The sequence below is a fragment of the Curcuma longa genome, chromosome 21 (genome assembly GCF_044706935.1).
Source record: "Curcuma longa cultivar G26 ecotype Majalengka, Jawa Barat chromosome 21, ITB_CL_G26_1.1, whole genome shotgun sequence".
Lineage (NCBI taxonomy): Eukaryota > Viridiplantae > Streptophyta > Magnoliopsida > Zingiberales > Zingiberaceae > Curcuma > Curcuma longa.
Genome location: NC_133881.1, coordinates 10,426,155 through 10,440,420, shown reverse-complemented (window position 1 = coordinate 10,440,420; position 14,266 = coordinate 10,426,155). Strand labels below are relative to the sequence as shown.

General features: G+C 42.9%; 4 protein-coding genes and 1 pseudogene across 4 annotated transcripts in view; 4 read left to right on the top strand and 1 right to left on the bottom strand.

Moving 5' to 3' along the window:
• Positions 1 to 4,042, bottom strand: part of LOC141814672 (uncharacterized) — a 32,742-nt gene extending 28,700 nt beyond the window's left edge. The window contains exons 1-7 of the mRNA XM_074702611.1: positions 3,860 to 4,042; positions 3,274 to 3,441; positions 3,092 to 3,181; positions 2,030 to 2,166; positions 1,847 to 1,937; positions 1,687 to 1,769; positions 1,493 to 1,599 (exon numbers count right to left, since the gene is read on the bottom strand). Of these exons, the coding sequence (XP_074558712.1) occupies positions 1,493 to 1,599; positions 1,687 to 1,769; positions 1,847 to 1,937; positions 2,030 to 2,166; positions 3,092 to 3,181; positions 3,274 to 3,441; positions 3,860 to 4,042 (859 nt within the window). The remainder of the gene's footprint in view (positions 1 to 1,492; positions 1,600 to 1,686; positions 1,770 to 1,846; positions 1,938 to 2,029; positions 2,167 to 3,091; positions 3,182 to 3,273; positions 3,442 to 3,859) is intronic.
• Positions 4,043 to 5,294: 1,252 nt separating this feature from the next.
• On the top strand, positions 5,295 to 5,833 carry LOC141814586 (putative RING-H2 finger protein ATL69; annotated as a pseudogene).
• A 1,325-nt stretch (positions 5,834 to 7,158) lies between these two features.
• On the top strand, positions 7,159 to 8,782 carry LOC141815165 (WAT1-related protein At5g07050-like). Its single transcript, XM_074703093.1, has 7 exons — positions 7,159 to 7,352; positions 7,446 to 7,508; positions 7,588 to 7,704; positions 7,775 to 8,024; positions 8,098 to 8,256; positions 8,351 to 8,502; positions 8,578 to 8,782. Exons 1-7 carry the CDS (start codon positions 7,159 to 7,161, stop codon positions 8,780 to 8,782), a joined length of 1,140 nt encoding a protein of 379 aa, XP_074559194.1.
• An 859-nt stretch (positions 8,783 to 9,641) lies between these two features.
• Positions 9,642 to 11,078, top strand: LOC141814583 (tryptamine hydroxycinnamoyltransferase 1-like). Its single transcript, XM_074702524.1, has 2 exons — positions 9,642 to 10,630; positions 10,727 to 11,078. The coding sequence occupies exons 1-2, from the start codon at positions 9,642 to 9,644 to the stop codon at positions 11,076 to 11,078; spliced, it is 1,341 nt and encodes a 446-aa protein (XP_074558625.1).
• A 1,456-nt stretch (positions 11,079 to 12,534) lies between these two features.
• Positions 12,535 to 14,108, top strand: LOC141814585 (putative sugar phosphate/phosphate translocator At5g25400). Its single transcript, XM_074702525.1, has one exon. It carries the CDS (start codon positions 12,642 to 12,644, stop codon positions 13,728 to 13,730), a length of 1,089 nt encoding a protein of 362 aa, XP_074558626.1. The 5' UTR covers positions 12,535 to 12,641; the 3' UTR covers positions 13,731 to 14,108.
• Positions 14,109 to 14,266: the final 158 nt, after the last annotated feature.

The following is a 14,266-nucleotide window of genomic DNA, read 5'->3' as shown; positions in this document are numbered from 1 at the left end:
CTTAGAGATTCTCTTGTAACATAGTTAAGTGACGGTGAACCAGTAGCCCCATTATTAAAACGAACTGGACCACGGGCGAATTAAAAAAAAAAAAAAACTTGAGTCTGATCCGTTTTGATCCTTTAATCTGATCAGAAGTCTAAAACCAGAGTAAAAGCTGGTCTGGTCAATTTTTACTAAATTGGGAAAAGTAACTGATTTCTACTAAACTTGGAAAATAGACCAATTTTACTAAATTAAGAGAACCTGACAATTTTATTAAAAAACAAAATGGATTTCTCAGTCCATAGAAAATGTCAAACATATCCATGAGATGACTATATATGTCTTTTTTAATTTCTACTCTAACCAAACTTACCCATTACCCCAAAAAAAAAGCTAAGCATCTTCCTATTACTAATTGCCACCCTCTGATACAGTGTTAGCCTCCTCAGCCCAGACAGCAACTACCAAAGTTTGACACCCACCTCCTCTAATCCCAGCCACCAACCTTGCATCCTCCAACTCATGCCCTCATCTTCCGAACCTTTGTCTCCATCATAGACCCTCTGCCTCCGACCCTATGATTTGCACACCTCTATCTCCCTCCAAGGATGAGAACAATGTATACCTAGCCACCCTATGGGTGTGTAAAACAGTGTGCATGATTAGAGAAACTCCAACCACCCAGCGTAGAACAGTAGCCGACTCTAGGCACTCTACCTCTAACCATCCGACCAACCTATGATCAACTCTGACTTCACAAAAGTCAGCAAATTCAACATTCATCAACATAGTGGATAGTTTGAATCCCACGATTCCAGTGCCAACTCAAGACCACTGCAGAAGTAAGTCATTCCATCCTTCTCCTCTTTGTTTTTTTCCTTAGTCATCAGTGGGTGTTTTTCATACATATATTGCTAAACATAGAAGTTATGTCTATACCTTCAACAATTGCATCATCACCCTCTTCTTCCCCAAAATTAAAGAGGAAAAAAAATGATATTGCATGGAAACTGTAAGCAAAACATAAATTAATATGGAGAAATAATTAGCCCTACTTGCAACCATTGTATAATTGGGCCAGTTAATCACGGTCGGTTCAACTAGGTAGCTTGTCCAAATCAATTGCCAATTTGATCTTCAATCTAGCTAGTCACTCTTTCAACTAGTAAAATGGAATCAAGACACAGCCCTACTAAATTTGGTTGAACTAGTTGGTCCAATCTGATCTTGCAAGCATTGAAATTTGGTGAACCATTATCCTTCATCCATCATTCAGTCTAAATTGCATATGCATGTAAGAATTTTTTTAACATGTCTCCTGAGATTAAAGGACTTATCAAACTGTATTTGATTTTTAAGCCTTGGCCATCAAATTTTTTTCAATATGCAATTCATGAGCAAAGAAAGGGATCATCACGACACCACATAATCAGTTCAATCCATGCAAATTAACCAAACTACCCCATATATACTTTTCAAACAGAAAGAACTTGAGTAAAGTGTGTACCATTAAAAAGTGTAAATAGTTTTTTTATTAAAGAAGTATCCTCCAAATTGACACCTGTAGACTTGCGCTTCAACAATTCTTCCCCTTTCTTAACAACAGATTCTTGGCTAGAATACAAATAAAGTATCAGAAAGATAAGCACAACAATAATGCCACACCGATATATGTAAACCTTTGGGATCATATCTGAATACCTATCTGAAGCAGCAGCCAAGTAAAGAGGATATACAATCTCAGGAGCTAATTGCATAGCTTCAATGACATTCAACATGCCAAGCTGTGCAGGTGGTTATACAAGATTAGGTAAAATGCAATAGTGATTGCTGGATAATGTATGTAAAAGAACATAAATACCTTTCTCTTTGTTAGCAATTCACCTTTAAGTGGAAGCTTTCCAGTAACACGATTGGATTGAACCACTGACAAACCAGCAGGGCATGTGATACTAGCAATCAACAAACTGAGTTAGCTACAAAAATATACCTACTAGATCATTAATATTACCCCTTAGTAAATTGTAGTAAATTGGATGTATACCTAGACGATGGTGGCTGATATAAGATTGTATAAAGGCAGAACTCCACAAAAACTTGCCTATCATCGGAATCACCAATAGCACTATACATTGGACCAATTTTTTCATTAACTTGACTAGAATAGTGGTCGCCAATTGCCTGAGAGATAGTTAAGCTTGATACTGTTCATATAATAATCTATTCAATGATACAACACAGCAAAATCATATAAATTCAACAAAGTTTACAAGATCGATTTATCATCCTACACTTCACAAAATCACCAAATCTGAGGATTCAGAAGTCCAGGAAGATAATTGAAAAATATTTTATTGAAAATCATCCTACAAATATAATTTATGAAAACAAAATATGTGACATCAGAGAAGTTCCAGGTGCACAATGCAACAATATGTAACCCTTTTTAAAAAATAATAATAATAACCTTTAATCTCAAATAAGTGAATTCACTAGCATACATGTGTCAATTAGGTGATATATCCACCAGGACTATCCAGTATTATGTGGCTTCTTCTCATGACTCCCATGTTGAATAGTTTTCAGACTTCAGAGTCCATACACATAACCCGTCAAGACTTTCTCTCCTTTTTTCTTATTTTTGGCAACCAGATAGCGTCAAAGTTCAAATGAATGATTCCATCACATCAATAGCTTTTTAAAGTGCTAAACTTATAATAAAATTCTATCTAGGAACAGCAAAGTGTGTAAAAGATTGAATCATAGGGTTGGATTTCAGTACCTTACAATCAACAGGATTTTAGTATCTAACAATCTAACATAATAAATTGAAATTTATGATTGTATCATATGTATGTTTTAGCAATTTAAATTTTGAACCATTTGCATAGCTTCAACTAAAACTAGTATAACAAATAGGCAATCAATTGGATAGGCATTCAACCTATTCGGTCTTTCCAGTCTACTAGATACAGTTAAAAATAATCAGAGCAAATTCTATTAAATTTTGGCTCAAACTGAGTAATAACAATCTTTTCAAATTTTTGTATCATGAAGCGAAACTGTTGATAATATGAACTACTAGAATCATTTAATTTTACTGTACCTTAGACACAATCCTCAAAATGACTTCTTGATGCTGAGGGGGAATTTTTGAAATATTAACAAGGAGATTAGGCGCCATAGATACTTTATCCTAGTAATAGAGGACAGAGAGTGAGTGATGGAAAAGAAAGTGTGTGTGTGTGTGTGTGTGTGTGTGTGTGTGTGTGTGAGAGAGAAAGAGACCTGTACAGGCAAGCGCTCAAATGCCATCTCAACGTAGACAATGCAGAAGTTTCTGACCATCGGAGATGCATTCGCTTCGTTATAAATCCTCCACAACTCCGAGAAGGGAAGAGAAATTTCAGGATAGTTCTTGACCCGCTTGTTAACATGGCTTAAAATCTCCAAAACCTGTTGCCGCGCCGAAAAGGTAAAATTGAATAAGGAACAAGGTCACAACCTGGGACTTTAAGTATATCAACGGCATAGATTAAAATTGGATAGTATGCTAATAATAACACCAAAAATAATAAAAATGGATATTCCAACATATTCAGGATGTAAACCCTAAAACTCCAGAAACAAAGGATCAAGCCACCAGACTTTTCGCTGGGAATCACGTACAATCCTTCTAAACCTATTTAATAAAAAAACTATGCTGTTTAAATCCTGCATAAACTCGAAGAATGCAATTCCTTTCGCGAATCAAACACAAACTTCATCAACGATGCTCGAACGGGGCATGACAAACAAGCCGAAACTGTGAATCATGAGAACCCAATCTTGAGAATTAGAAAACTAATATTGTACTGTAGCTGAAATAGGTTACCGATTTGCGGATGGAAGGGGAGGGAGATGCGAGCGAAGATATGGAGTAAGGGAGGATCCTGACGAGCAAGGGTTCCAGCTTGTCATCGTCGGCGAGGGCGAGACGGGTGAGCATGCGATCGAGCATCTCCTCCCTTTCCGCGTCGGAAGGCACCGCCGAGGACGAGGTGGAAGCGTCCGCCATTTCCGCCGCCACCGGCCTGCTGCTTCGGCTCCAAGAAAAGGGATCGACGCTGGCCAAAATGCCCCGCGGATGATCTACCCGGCCTTAAATAGCTAATGACAAGCCGGTCCGGCCGTCAGATTGGACCGGCGATCGAACCGTATTCGGATCCCAGACGAGCCGGACCGAGCGGGTTATGAAGCTTTTTGAATTTGAAAAATAAAACAATTAATTTTAAATGCCAATATCTAAATAAGCGATTACAGGAAGCCTATGCAATCGCGATCGAGCTGAGCTTTCATGGTCGAAGGCTTCGCCATGCACCTTCATAAGCTGATCTCTAGTACCAGCAAACGATCTGGTCAATGCCTCATTTGGCTTTCCAAGAACCTTTTGAGCCGAGGAAACGGTAAACATGTCCCCTCCGGTTTCTCTCCCCTGTTTTATTTATAGTTCAGAAACCAGTATTTCTGAACAAGTTGTCTTGATTTCAACAAGTTCTAAAACACAGAGAAGAAGAGCTAGCAAACTCGGATCACAGCCACTGTTTCAGCATTGGATACCACGTTTCTTTTTCTTGTAGTTGCCAATCGAATTGATAAGCATTGCTTTCACTGTTTGTCTATCTGAAAACACATACCTCGATAGAAGGAAGACTTAAGAAAATCTTTGAAAAATGATTCCGAATGTTAGTGATCTTTCAAAGTGGTTGGGCCCATCTCCATTAAAGTTTCCACATGGAAGCTAAACTAGTTAATACCGATGGTGTTGACTGTGTGGCAAAACAACAAAATTATAGGAGATTTTAGCCAGTACATATCTTTTAACAGTCTTGATATATATAATACCTTAAGAGAAATTTAATTTATCAAGAATCTTTGTCCAAACAAAGAAGAAATCTATGATTAATAGAATGAAAGATATCAAGTGAAATGTTATTTGAAAAAACAGAGCTTTAAAGTAATTGTTATTTTACACCTTAATCAGTTACACTGATAATTCACGAGGAACCTTTCAAAATTTGATCTTTATAAACTACCCACAATTTAATTAATGTTGAAACACACTTTGATATTTTTATATTATGATTAAAATAAGTTTTATCTCACAGTCTCATTAAACACGAAGGCTCCTTTTACTGTATCAGAACAATAAATATGCACGAAGTCTGATGCATGCCAATTTATTGCACCACGCTGCCTCCAATAAATGGCACTAAATTAGACTCCGCTTGTTTCTTTCTCTCCTTTCACCCGTCTTCTTAATTAGTTCCATGTCCGTGCCGGATCCCGTCTCCGCCCCCCTGGCCGGCGCGCCACCCTCCGGCGCCTCCGGCGTCGGGCTGGCTACGGCATCGCCATTGCCGTCGGCATCCTCGTCCTCGTCTCCACCATCATGCTCGCCTCCTACCTCTGCGTCCGCGTCAAGGGTGGCCCTCGCCGCCACCACTCCTCTCTCCCCATCACCGCCGCTGCCGCGCACGACGTGGCCGCCACCGACACGGCGGCGTCCTCGGCGGTGGGTCTGGAACGGGCCGCCATCGAGGCCTTCTACCCGCGGTTCGCGTACGGACCGGGCGGCGCCGGGCCCAGCGGGCCGTGTCCGATCTGCCTGGCGGAGTACGAGGCCGGCGAGGCGCTCCGCCGGGCCCCCGACTGCGGCCACTTCTTCCACGCGGCATGCGTCGACGAGTGGCTCCGCGTGAGCGCCACCTGCCCGCTCTGCCGCAGCTCGCCGGTGCCGTCCGCGGCCTCCACGCCTGTCGCCACCCCGCTCTCCGAGCTGATTCCTCTGGCCGCGCACGCCCGGTGACGGGATCTCCGACTGCTGTCAGGTCGCGACGGGCAGTGCAGCAGCGAAAGCGGTGAGGGTAGTTAAGCGTCATCAATGCTCTGGAAGTTTTTGTTTCTCCTTTTCTTTCTTCTATTGTTTTTCTCTTTACTCTTATGCGTTGTCCTTTATTAGTTCACTCGCTCAATATTCAATTGTTATCATGTATAAAAAGACACGGCTCGCATCTCTTTATGCTTGCATGAACATCAACACATATCTCTTTGAGCTCAAAATACAATCTCTTTAGTGTTAATGCATAAACAATGGCACCTTCCAAGCAGTGAAAGAGTTTACAAGGTAGAAATCTCCCCTACGTTACATGGAATTTGATTCCTTCAACTGCACAGGAAGCACACATCGTATCTTTGTTAATAGACTAAAGACAACGGTAATCAATTTACAACGCAGTTGTCTTTTGAAATCAAAAGACAACGTTTGTTGAAAAGCGTGTCAGATTTTGTGGCCCTGAATCTGACCACCATTTTGAGTCATCTCTTTCATCGAGATTTTGTGGCCCTGAATCTTTTCAGACCTGTACCACTTTGAGTCATCTCTTTCATCGATCAGAGAATCGAATCGTGAAGTCCACTACTGATCAAGCTTTTTACATTATCAGAATCAGTAACTTTGTTCGTCGATCTTGATCCAAGTTTTCAGCAAAGTTAATTTTACTGTAATCTGTACCTCGACTTATGAACAAGGTGGAACCACCATTTGTGGGCGTACGGTCCTTCAGCATTTGATGAAAAACATTTTTTTATTTTACATTTTGAAGGCCAACCTTCAAGTCTTGTAACTGATTAATCGACTTATCACCTATCAGATCCCACTGAGTGATATATATTCTTCGAATGTTTACGTATCTCTTATATTGTTTATGTATGCTTAATTAATATACCTTATCATGTTAGGGATTACGTGATTTGCATGCATGATTCGTTAGTTATTTTCGAAGCATATATTCCACAAGTTCTTTCACAGAGCAAATCCACAGGGGTACAAGCTAGAAAGTGATTTCACACGCGTCTTTCGATCTGGCTCGTATTCATACGGCTGTCTTTATTAATCAATAATCAACGACCAAGATTTGATTCGACTGTATCGGACGGCTAAAAGGGCTCCTCGGTCCATAGATTCTCTTCTCCCTACAACCAAGCCAACCCTGGGCCCCACCCGGCAATCGCCTTCAAGCGGGCCCCACTACTCTCAGTATTTATAGGAGCTCAGGTCGTCCATGGCTTCTCGGGCGAACTGCAACAGTCTTAGCGTCGATCATATTTGATCTCCTCGTCAAGCTTCCGGCCATGACGGGCTGCGGCGAGCTCCTGGATCGGGCTAAGCCCTACATTGCGATGATCTCCCTCCAGTTCGGCTACGCCGGCAGCAACATCATCACCAAGGTCTCCCTCACCAGCGGCATGAGCCACTACGTCCTCGTCGTCTACCGCCACGCCTTCGCGACCATTTCCATCGCTCCTTTTGCCTTCTTTCTCGAGTGGTATTTATATATATACAGCCATCAATCTCATTCGAATACCTTTGTTACCTTTCACTTCACTTCACTTCCTGCGATACTCTGTTTCTTGCACAGGAAAGTGAGGCCGAGGGTGACCAAACTGGTGTTCTTGCAGATTTTTGTACTGGGATTGCTCGGGTCTGTAGGTCACCAATCTTAAAGTTTAATTTCTTAGTAAATGCATTTTGACTAAAGCTCGATTATGGATAAATTGAAGGCCTGTGATAGACCAAAACCTTTACTACCTTGGCCTGAAGCTTACTTCTCCTACCTTCTCATGCGCCATGAGCAACATGCTCCCCGCCATGACCTTTGTGATAGCCGTTCTATGCAGGTAGAAAAATCTTACTCGTCAGTTATGATTAAGGTAGTTAATTATGAATTAATGGTAATTCTAACAATAGGATGGAGAAGGTGAATATAAAGAAGTTGATATACCAGGCGAAGGTGGTAGGAACTCTGGTTACAGTGGCAGGGGCCATGGTGATGACCCTTTACAAAGGGCCCATTCTTGAGATTGTTTGGAACAGGCATGGCCATTCTGGTGCGTCCGATTCCCCGACAGCCGCCAACCTGAGCAAGGAGGACTGGTTTCTGGGGTCTATCTTCCTCATCCTCGCCACTTTAGCTTGGGCTTCTCTCTTTGTCCTTCAGGTCCTTAGTTTCTTCATGCCTTGTTCATGCACTTTCTTACAATGAATTGAATTGGATGCTTAATTGCTTGTAGGCAGTGACACTGAAACAGTACTCTGCTCAGCTCTCTCTCACAACCTGGATATGCTTCGTAGGAACGTTGCAAGCTATAGCAGTTACTCTTGCGATGGAGCACGAGCCCTCTGTTTGGAGAATAGGATTTGACATGAACCTGCTTGCTGCTGCATATGCTGTAAATTAATGATCCTTCCCTTAATCAATTCGCATTGTAATTATTGATTTCACTACAAACCAGAGCATGCATGCACTGAATTAATTATATGCAGGGGATTGTCACATCTAGTCTTGCATATTACGTTCAAGGGCTGGTGATAAACAAAAGAGGGCCTGTGTTTGCATCAGCCTTCAGTCCTTTGATGATGATCGTAGTTGCCACCATAGGCTTATTCATCCTCAATGAGAAAATCTACCTTGGAGGGTGAGATCAGTTTGAGTTCTTGCATTTTGCATTCCACAACTTAACACGAGTTTTGATTGAAATTAATGCATGCAGTGTCGTCGGGGCAGTGTTGATTGTTGTTGGACTCTACTCAGTTCTGTGGGGGAAGTACAGGGAGAAGAAAGAGATGGCGTCCTTGGCGTTGCCCATGGCCATGAAAGAAAGTGAAGGGCATCAGGTTGGAAATCGTGGCAAAGAAATAAGTGGAATTACCAAGAGCACTGCACCAGCAAAAACAGAGAAAGAACTTGAAGCCTGATCATGACAGAGGAAGATATGATCAAAATTGAGAGAAAAATAAGAACAGAAGTTTTTTTTTCCTTTTTGGCATGCATGTATCGGTGTGATAGAGGTTTCTTTAGAACTTTTCCCTATTTTCCCTGATATCTTGATAGGTTTGCCTTCTGATAACTATGAATTGGAAGATGACTTATTATAAGCCTTCTGATAACAAAAGTATACATGGAATATATCCTCCATATGTCATTTTTATTCCGGCATTTGATCCACTAATATGTTGGCTTCCCACACATTCATCTGAAAAAAACAGAATTGGTGCCAAACAACAAAGCATATTTGCATGCTCTTTCAAAAAGTTGATTAGAACCCAACATTCTCTTCGTGCTCTTCCTCTGTAAAGAGAGCTTTTATTTGACACTAAACGATTCTCCACATAACTTACAGCCTTTTTAATCACATAAGCTTATCGTTTTCATGCTCTACAACAGTAAAGGAACTCCATTCCGTGACTCCAGAAAAAGCAACAGATGCTTCGTTGTTTCGTTGTTCATATCCCATATCCATTCCATGAGAGCATCTCTTGGGACCTTTGTCCATCAGTATTGGCAGGTAGATGCAATATGATATTTCTTATTAAATTCATCTTCTTCATAAACGTATCTGTCTTTTCTCTGCTCTACGTAATTTATAATATAGGGGGGTTAGTAGGACGTAGAGAGGTGGTTAAGAAAAAAATGATTGAATAAAGACTTTGTGTTCTCGTCCTTAATGAAAATTTAAAACACCACCAAATCACTAGTTTAAGTGTTCTAAGGCTTAATTTATTAGCTAAAGATCACTATAAATGCCATCTCCCTGAAGTAATTAAACAGCATATAATGGAGGTCCAGGTGCAACGAAGCTTTACTCTGTTTCCCACCGGCGCCGGCAAGGTAACCCCCGGCGAGCCTTACGAGCTCCCGCTCACCATCTTCGACCGCTGCACTGTCGATATCCACATCGCCGTTGTCTACGCCTTCTCACCACCCACGCCATCCAATCCTGCGCTCCTGAATGCGCTCTCCCAGACCCTTTGCCTCTTCCCCACCCTCACCGGCGAGCTCGGCCATGACTCCCGCGGCCTCCCCTGTTTCCTCGTTGGCGGTCAGGGAGGTGGCGCTCTGGTGGTCGAAGCTACAGTGGCTTCGACGCTCTCTGACCACCTCCCCCTTGAGCCCTCTCCGGAGCTGCTGAAGCTCCACCCGCCGACGGCGGAGCCCGGTCACCTGCTCCAAGTCCAGCTCAACCGGTTTCGCTGCGGCGGCCTGGCAGTCGGCCTGTCGTGCCACCACAAGGTGGCCGACGGGGCGTCGATAGGCGCCTTCCTTGCGGCGTGGGGGCGCGCCGCGCGGGGGATCCCCGCCAGCTCGCCGCCGGTTATGCTCTTCGATAGGTCGTGGCTCCAGCCTCGGAGCCCGCCGCGGTGCGAGTTTGACCACTGGGGCACCGACTTCATCCGCCTCAACGATGGCGACGACGACGGCCGGCGACAACATTACTCATCCAACAACTACGTCGACCCGAGCAGGATCACTAATTTTCTCCTCCACTACTCGGCCGACTTCATATCGAAAAAACTAAAGCCGGCGACTAATTTCAAATACACCACCTTCGAGACATTGCTGGCTCATCTGTGGCGGAAGATCACGGCGGCCCGCGGCCTCGCCGGCGACTTGGAAACAACGGTCCGCGTCACGGTCAACGTGCGGCCGAGGATGAATCCGCCGGCGCCCGCCAACTACTTCGGCAATCTGGTGCTGAATGCATACGCGAAAGCGAAGGCGGCAACGCTGGCGGTCGAAGAGGGCGGCCTGGAGGCGGCGGCCAGGTAAGAAAATTGACCAGATCACAATTTATTTTTCCAAAACCTTTCTAAAAGTTACCGAATTACTTAATCTTTTGGGAAAACATTCTCACTGCAAAGGATGGTGCACGAGGCGATCGCGAGGGCGGACGGCGAGTACGCGCAGTCGATGGTGGACTTCGGGGCCCTGAACGCGGCGGAGGGGGATTCGTTGGTTCCGGTGTACGGCGAGGAAGGGAACGTGCTGTCGCCTGTGGTGGACGCGGAGAGCTGGCTGAGGCTGAGGTTCGAGGAGATGGAGGTGGGCGGCGGAGGGAAGTTGTGCGGGTTTCTGCCGACGTGGGTGCCGCTGGAGGGGCTGCTCATATTCCTGCCGGCGGTGGGGGAGGCCGCCGGAGGAGTGGACGTGATGGTGTCGATGCTGGAGGAGCAAGCGGAGGCGATGAAACGAATGTCTCATTCGTTGGACTAATTATCAATTAAATCGTTAAAATAAAATAATTTCCCTACCAATTTTTTTAAAAAAATGATGACAAAATTATTGAAATTGCAGGGCCCCATACACCTGTCGGCCACTAAGCCTTTTCAATATTTTCAAAAATCATAAATTATCTTTTTTTAATATTTTCTAAAATATCTCTTCAGCCACCTGCTTCGTCACACCTGTCGCTCCCTAATTCGTAGTCGATTGAAAATTAGTTTAATTAACTATTTTTTTATCAACAAATATTTAAATTCCCTATATAACTAAAAATTAAGAAAACCCAACACTGTACTTAATGATACTAATTTGGCTCGTACATGACATTTATAAGGTACTACTAGTCTAATAAATTAAATGGCATCTAATTAATTAGAATTTGAATTACATTTTCAAAATTGTTTAATAATTTAAGAGACCTTGAACTCGTACTAAATTATCAACTTTATATTTATAATATTGAGATTCGTACATATTACTCAAAAGCATTCAATAAATATGGTGATCTTAGATTCATATTAAATGAATATTTTGATAAAAATATATAATACTAATTATTAGATCCGAATATATTTAAAACTTAAAAGTGATAGATTCTTTTAAAATTAAAGGAGCATTTTGATAAATTTTGCTTGGAAAATTATTCATTTGTAAAGCAACAAGTGAAAGCCATCTTCGACTTACTCTACCTAATTTAGCTCATCAATCATATGCCTTGTGATGAGATATTTGTAACCCCACTAACTCACCAAACTATCAACCATCTTTCTCTCACAATCTAAACTTATTCATCTAATTTAACAATCATAGATATTAAAGACAACTCGACTTAGCGAGTTCACCCTTGTTTGTCATTTAACCGGGTCAAATTTAATCCATGCTAACCTATCAATTAGTCAAGTATAAATTTATGGAGGTTGAGCTATGGCATTCCAATCCCAAATTTCATAATCAATGATGCAAACTACTTAACTTCCATAAACTTTTTATGTAAAGAGGGATGAAGATTAAGGGAGAAATTATATAAATCAATGTTATAATATTTTTTTGAAGAAAAATAATTTAGTTAAAATATGCAAAAGAAAAGTAAGTCATGTACCTAAACTTGTGATTAGACCATTAAATACATAATAATATAAAATTCATCCCAACTTAGTCCTAGTTAATCCACCAAATATCTACTTACTCTAACTACATTTGAATAGATAAATAAATAAAAGTATTATTTTTTAAATTTAAATATGAATTTAATTAACACTAATTAACATGAAAATCCAACAAAAAAAGTATTTTATACAAGTAATAATTATTTATTTGAATTCATTATACAAATTTATATTTCAGACCCTATAATTTAAATAAAATTTTATGGGGCGAATTAAACTTTTCCTGGACCTTCGTTAAGTCTTGCCCTCCTTCCTCTTCGTCTCTTCCAAATCCAAGCTCTCTCCGCTTCGATTCCTCCTCACATTGCAGAGCTGAATCGTGGGGGTCTTCGATCGATCGAGGCGTCTGTAGTGGGAGAGTGGCATCTCCGTCGACATCGTCGATAGGATGGGGCGCGAGGGCAGCGGCGGAGGCGGCGCCGGCGGCGCGGTGGCGGAAGGAGTCTTGAGGAAGATACTGCTCTCGTACGCCTACGTCGCCGTCTGGATCTTCCTCAGCTTCAGCGTCATCGTCTACAACAAGTACATCTTGGATCCGAAGATGTACGGCTGGCCCTTTCCCATCTCCCTCACCATGATCCACATGGCCTTCTGCTCCGCCCTCGCCTTCCTCCTCGTCCGCGTATTCCGCCTCGTGGATCTGCCGTCGTCGCCTCCCATGACCCGCGCCCTCTACCTCTCCTCCGTCGTCCCGATCGGCGCCCTCTTTTCGGTCTCGCTCTGGTTCTCCAACTCCGCCTACATCTACCTCTCCGTCTCCTTCATCCAGATGCTCAAGGCGCTCATGCCGGTCGCTGTCTACTCCATCGGAATATTCTTCGAAAAAGAGACTTTTAAGAGCTCCTCCATGCTCAACATGCTCTCCATCTACCTCGGCGTTGCGATCGCCGCGTACGGCGAGGCACGCTTTGACGGCACCGGCGTTGCCCTCCAGCTCGGCGCGGTGGCGTTCGAGGCTACCCGCCTCGTCCTCATCCAGATCCTGCTCACCTCCAAGGGTATCTCTCTCAACCCCATTACCTCTCTCTACTATGTCGCCCCTTGCTGCTTCGCTTTCCTCCTGGTCCCGTGGTCCGTCGTCGAGCTTCCTGTCCTCCGCGTCCGTTCCTCCGCCTCTCTCCGTCCTGATCTGCTCATCTTCGGCACCAACTCCTTCTGCGCCTTCGCTCTCAACCTCGCCGTCTTCCTGCTCGTCGGCAAGACCTCCGCACTTACCATGAACGTGGCCGGCGTAGTCAAGGACTGGCTCCTTATCGCCTTCTCCTGGTCTGTGATCCGGGACACTGTCACCCTAATCAACCTTTTTGGGTACGCCATTGCCTTCCTGGGAGTCGCCTACTACAACCACGTCAAGTTGCAGGCTCTCAAAGCCAAGGAGGCGCAGAAGAAGGCTGCACAAGCCGACGAGGAGGCCGGGAAGCTTCTTGAGCAAGTTGATGGTCCCGGAGACAACCGGAAGGGTGAAACCCAGTCTTGATCCATGCTTCAACCTTCAGTATTTTTTTATGGACCTCTTCATTCATTAGCGAATTCATCTCTATTAATGCATTCTGCTACCATGGAGGAAGGTGAAGATCAGAGAAAACAAGGGAAAAGAACAGTAAAAATGGGACCTTTATTGTCTTCTTACATTGTTTATCCTGTTTTTCTTTTTTATTACTCTTCGAAAAATTGGTTGTTGATCATTGGGGGCAGTTCTTGAACTGATTGTTATATATAGATCAAGTTATTTAGATGGCTTTGATTAAATTGCAGATCTTGCCATGGGGTAGGGAACTATATATGGATGTATTAATCTCGATTGGCTTGTAAGTTTTCAAGAAGATCTATGTTTATCTGAATCTTGTTTTTGATATGTTGGATTATGTACGAGTTTCTCTCCTCTTCTTTTTTGCCTTAGATAATTCAGATTCATGTCGAACTACTCTCCCATTCCGCAGGAACTCTTCAATAACAGTAGGAATAATAATCTGATTTCAATCGATCGAGATTTATCATATTTAATCCATGCAA

Excerpts from the sequence above, each read along its gene's own strand:
- LOC141815165 (XM_074703093.1), top strand. The coding sequence starts at position 7,159 with ATGACGGGCTGCGGCGAGCTCCTGGATCGGGCTAAGCCCTACATTGCG. Across the intron at positions 7,509-7,587 it reads TTTGTACTGGGATTGCTCGG|GCCTGTGATAGACCAAAACC; the intron begins GTCTGTAGGTCA and ends GATAAATTGAAG. Across the intron at positions 7,705-7,774 it reads GTGATAGCCGTTCTATGCAG|GATGGAGAAGGTGAATATAA; the intron begins GTAGAAAAATCT and ends TTCTAACAATAG.
- LOC141814585 (XM_074702525.1), top strand. The coding sequence starts at position 12,642 with ATGGGGCGCGAGGGCAGCGGCGGAGGCGGCGCCGGCGGCGCGGTGGCG.
- LOC141814583 (XM_074702524.1), top strand. The coding sequence starts at position 9,642 with ATGGAGGTCCAGGTGCAACGAAGCTTTACTCTGTTTCCCACCGGCGCC. Across the intron at positions 10,631-10,726 it reads GGCCTGGAGGCGGCGGCCAG|GATGGTGCACGAGGCGATCG; the intron begins GTAAGAAAATTG and ends CTCACTGCAAAG.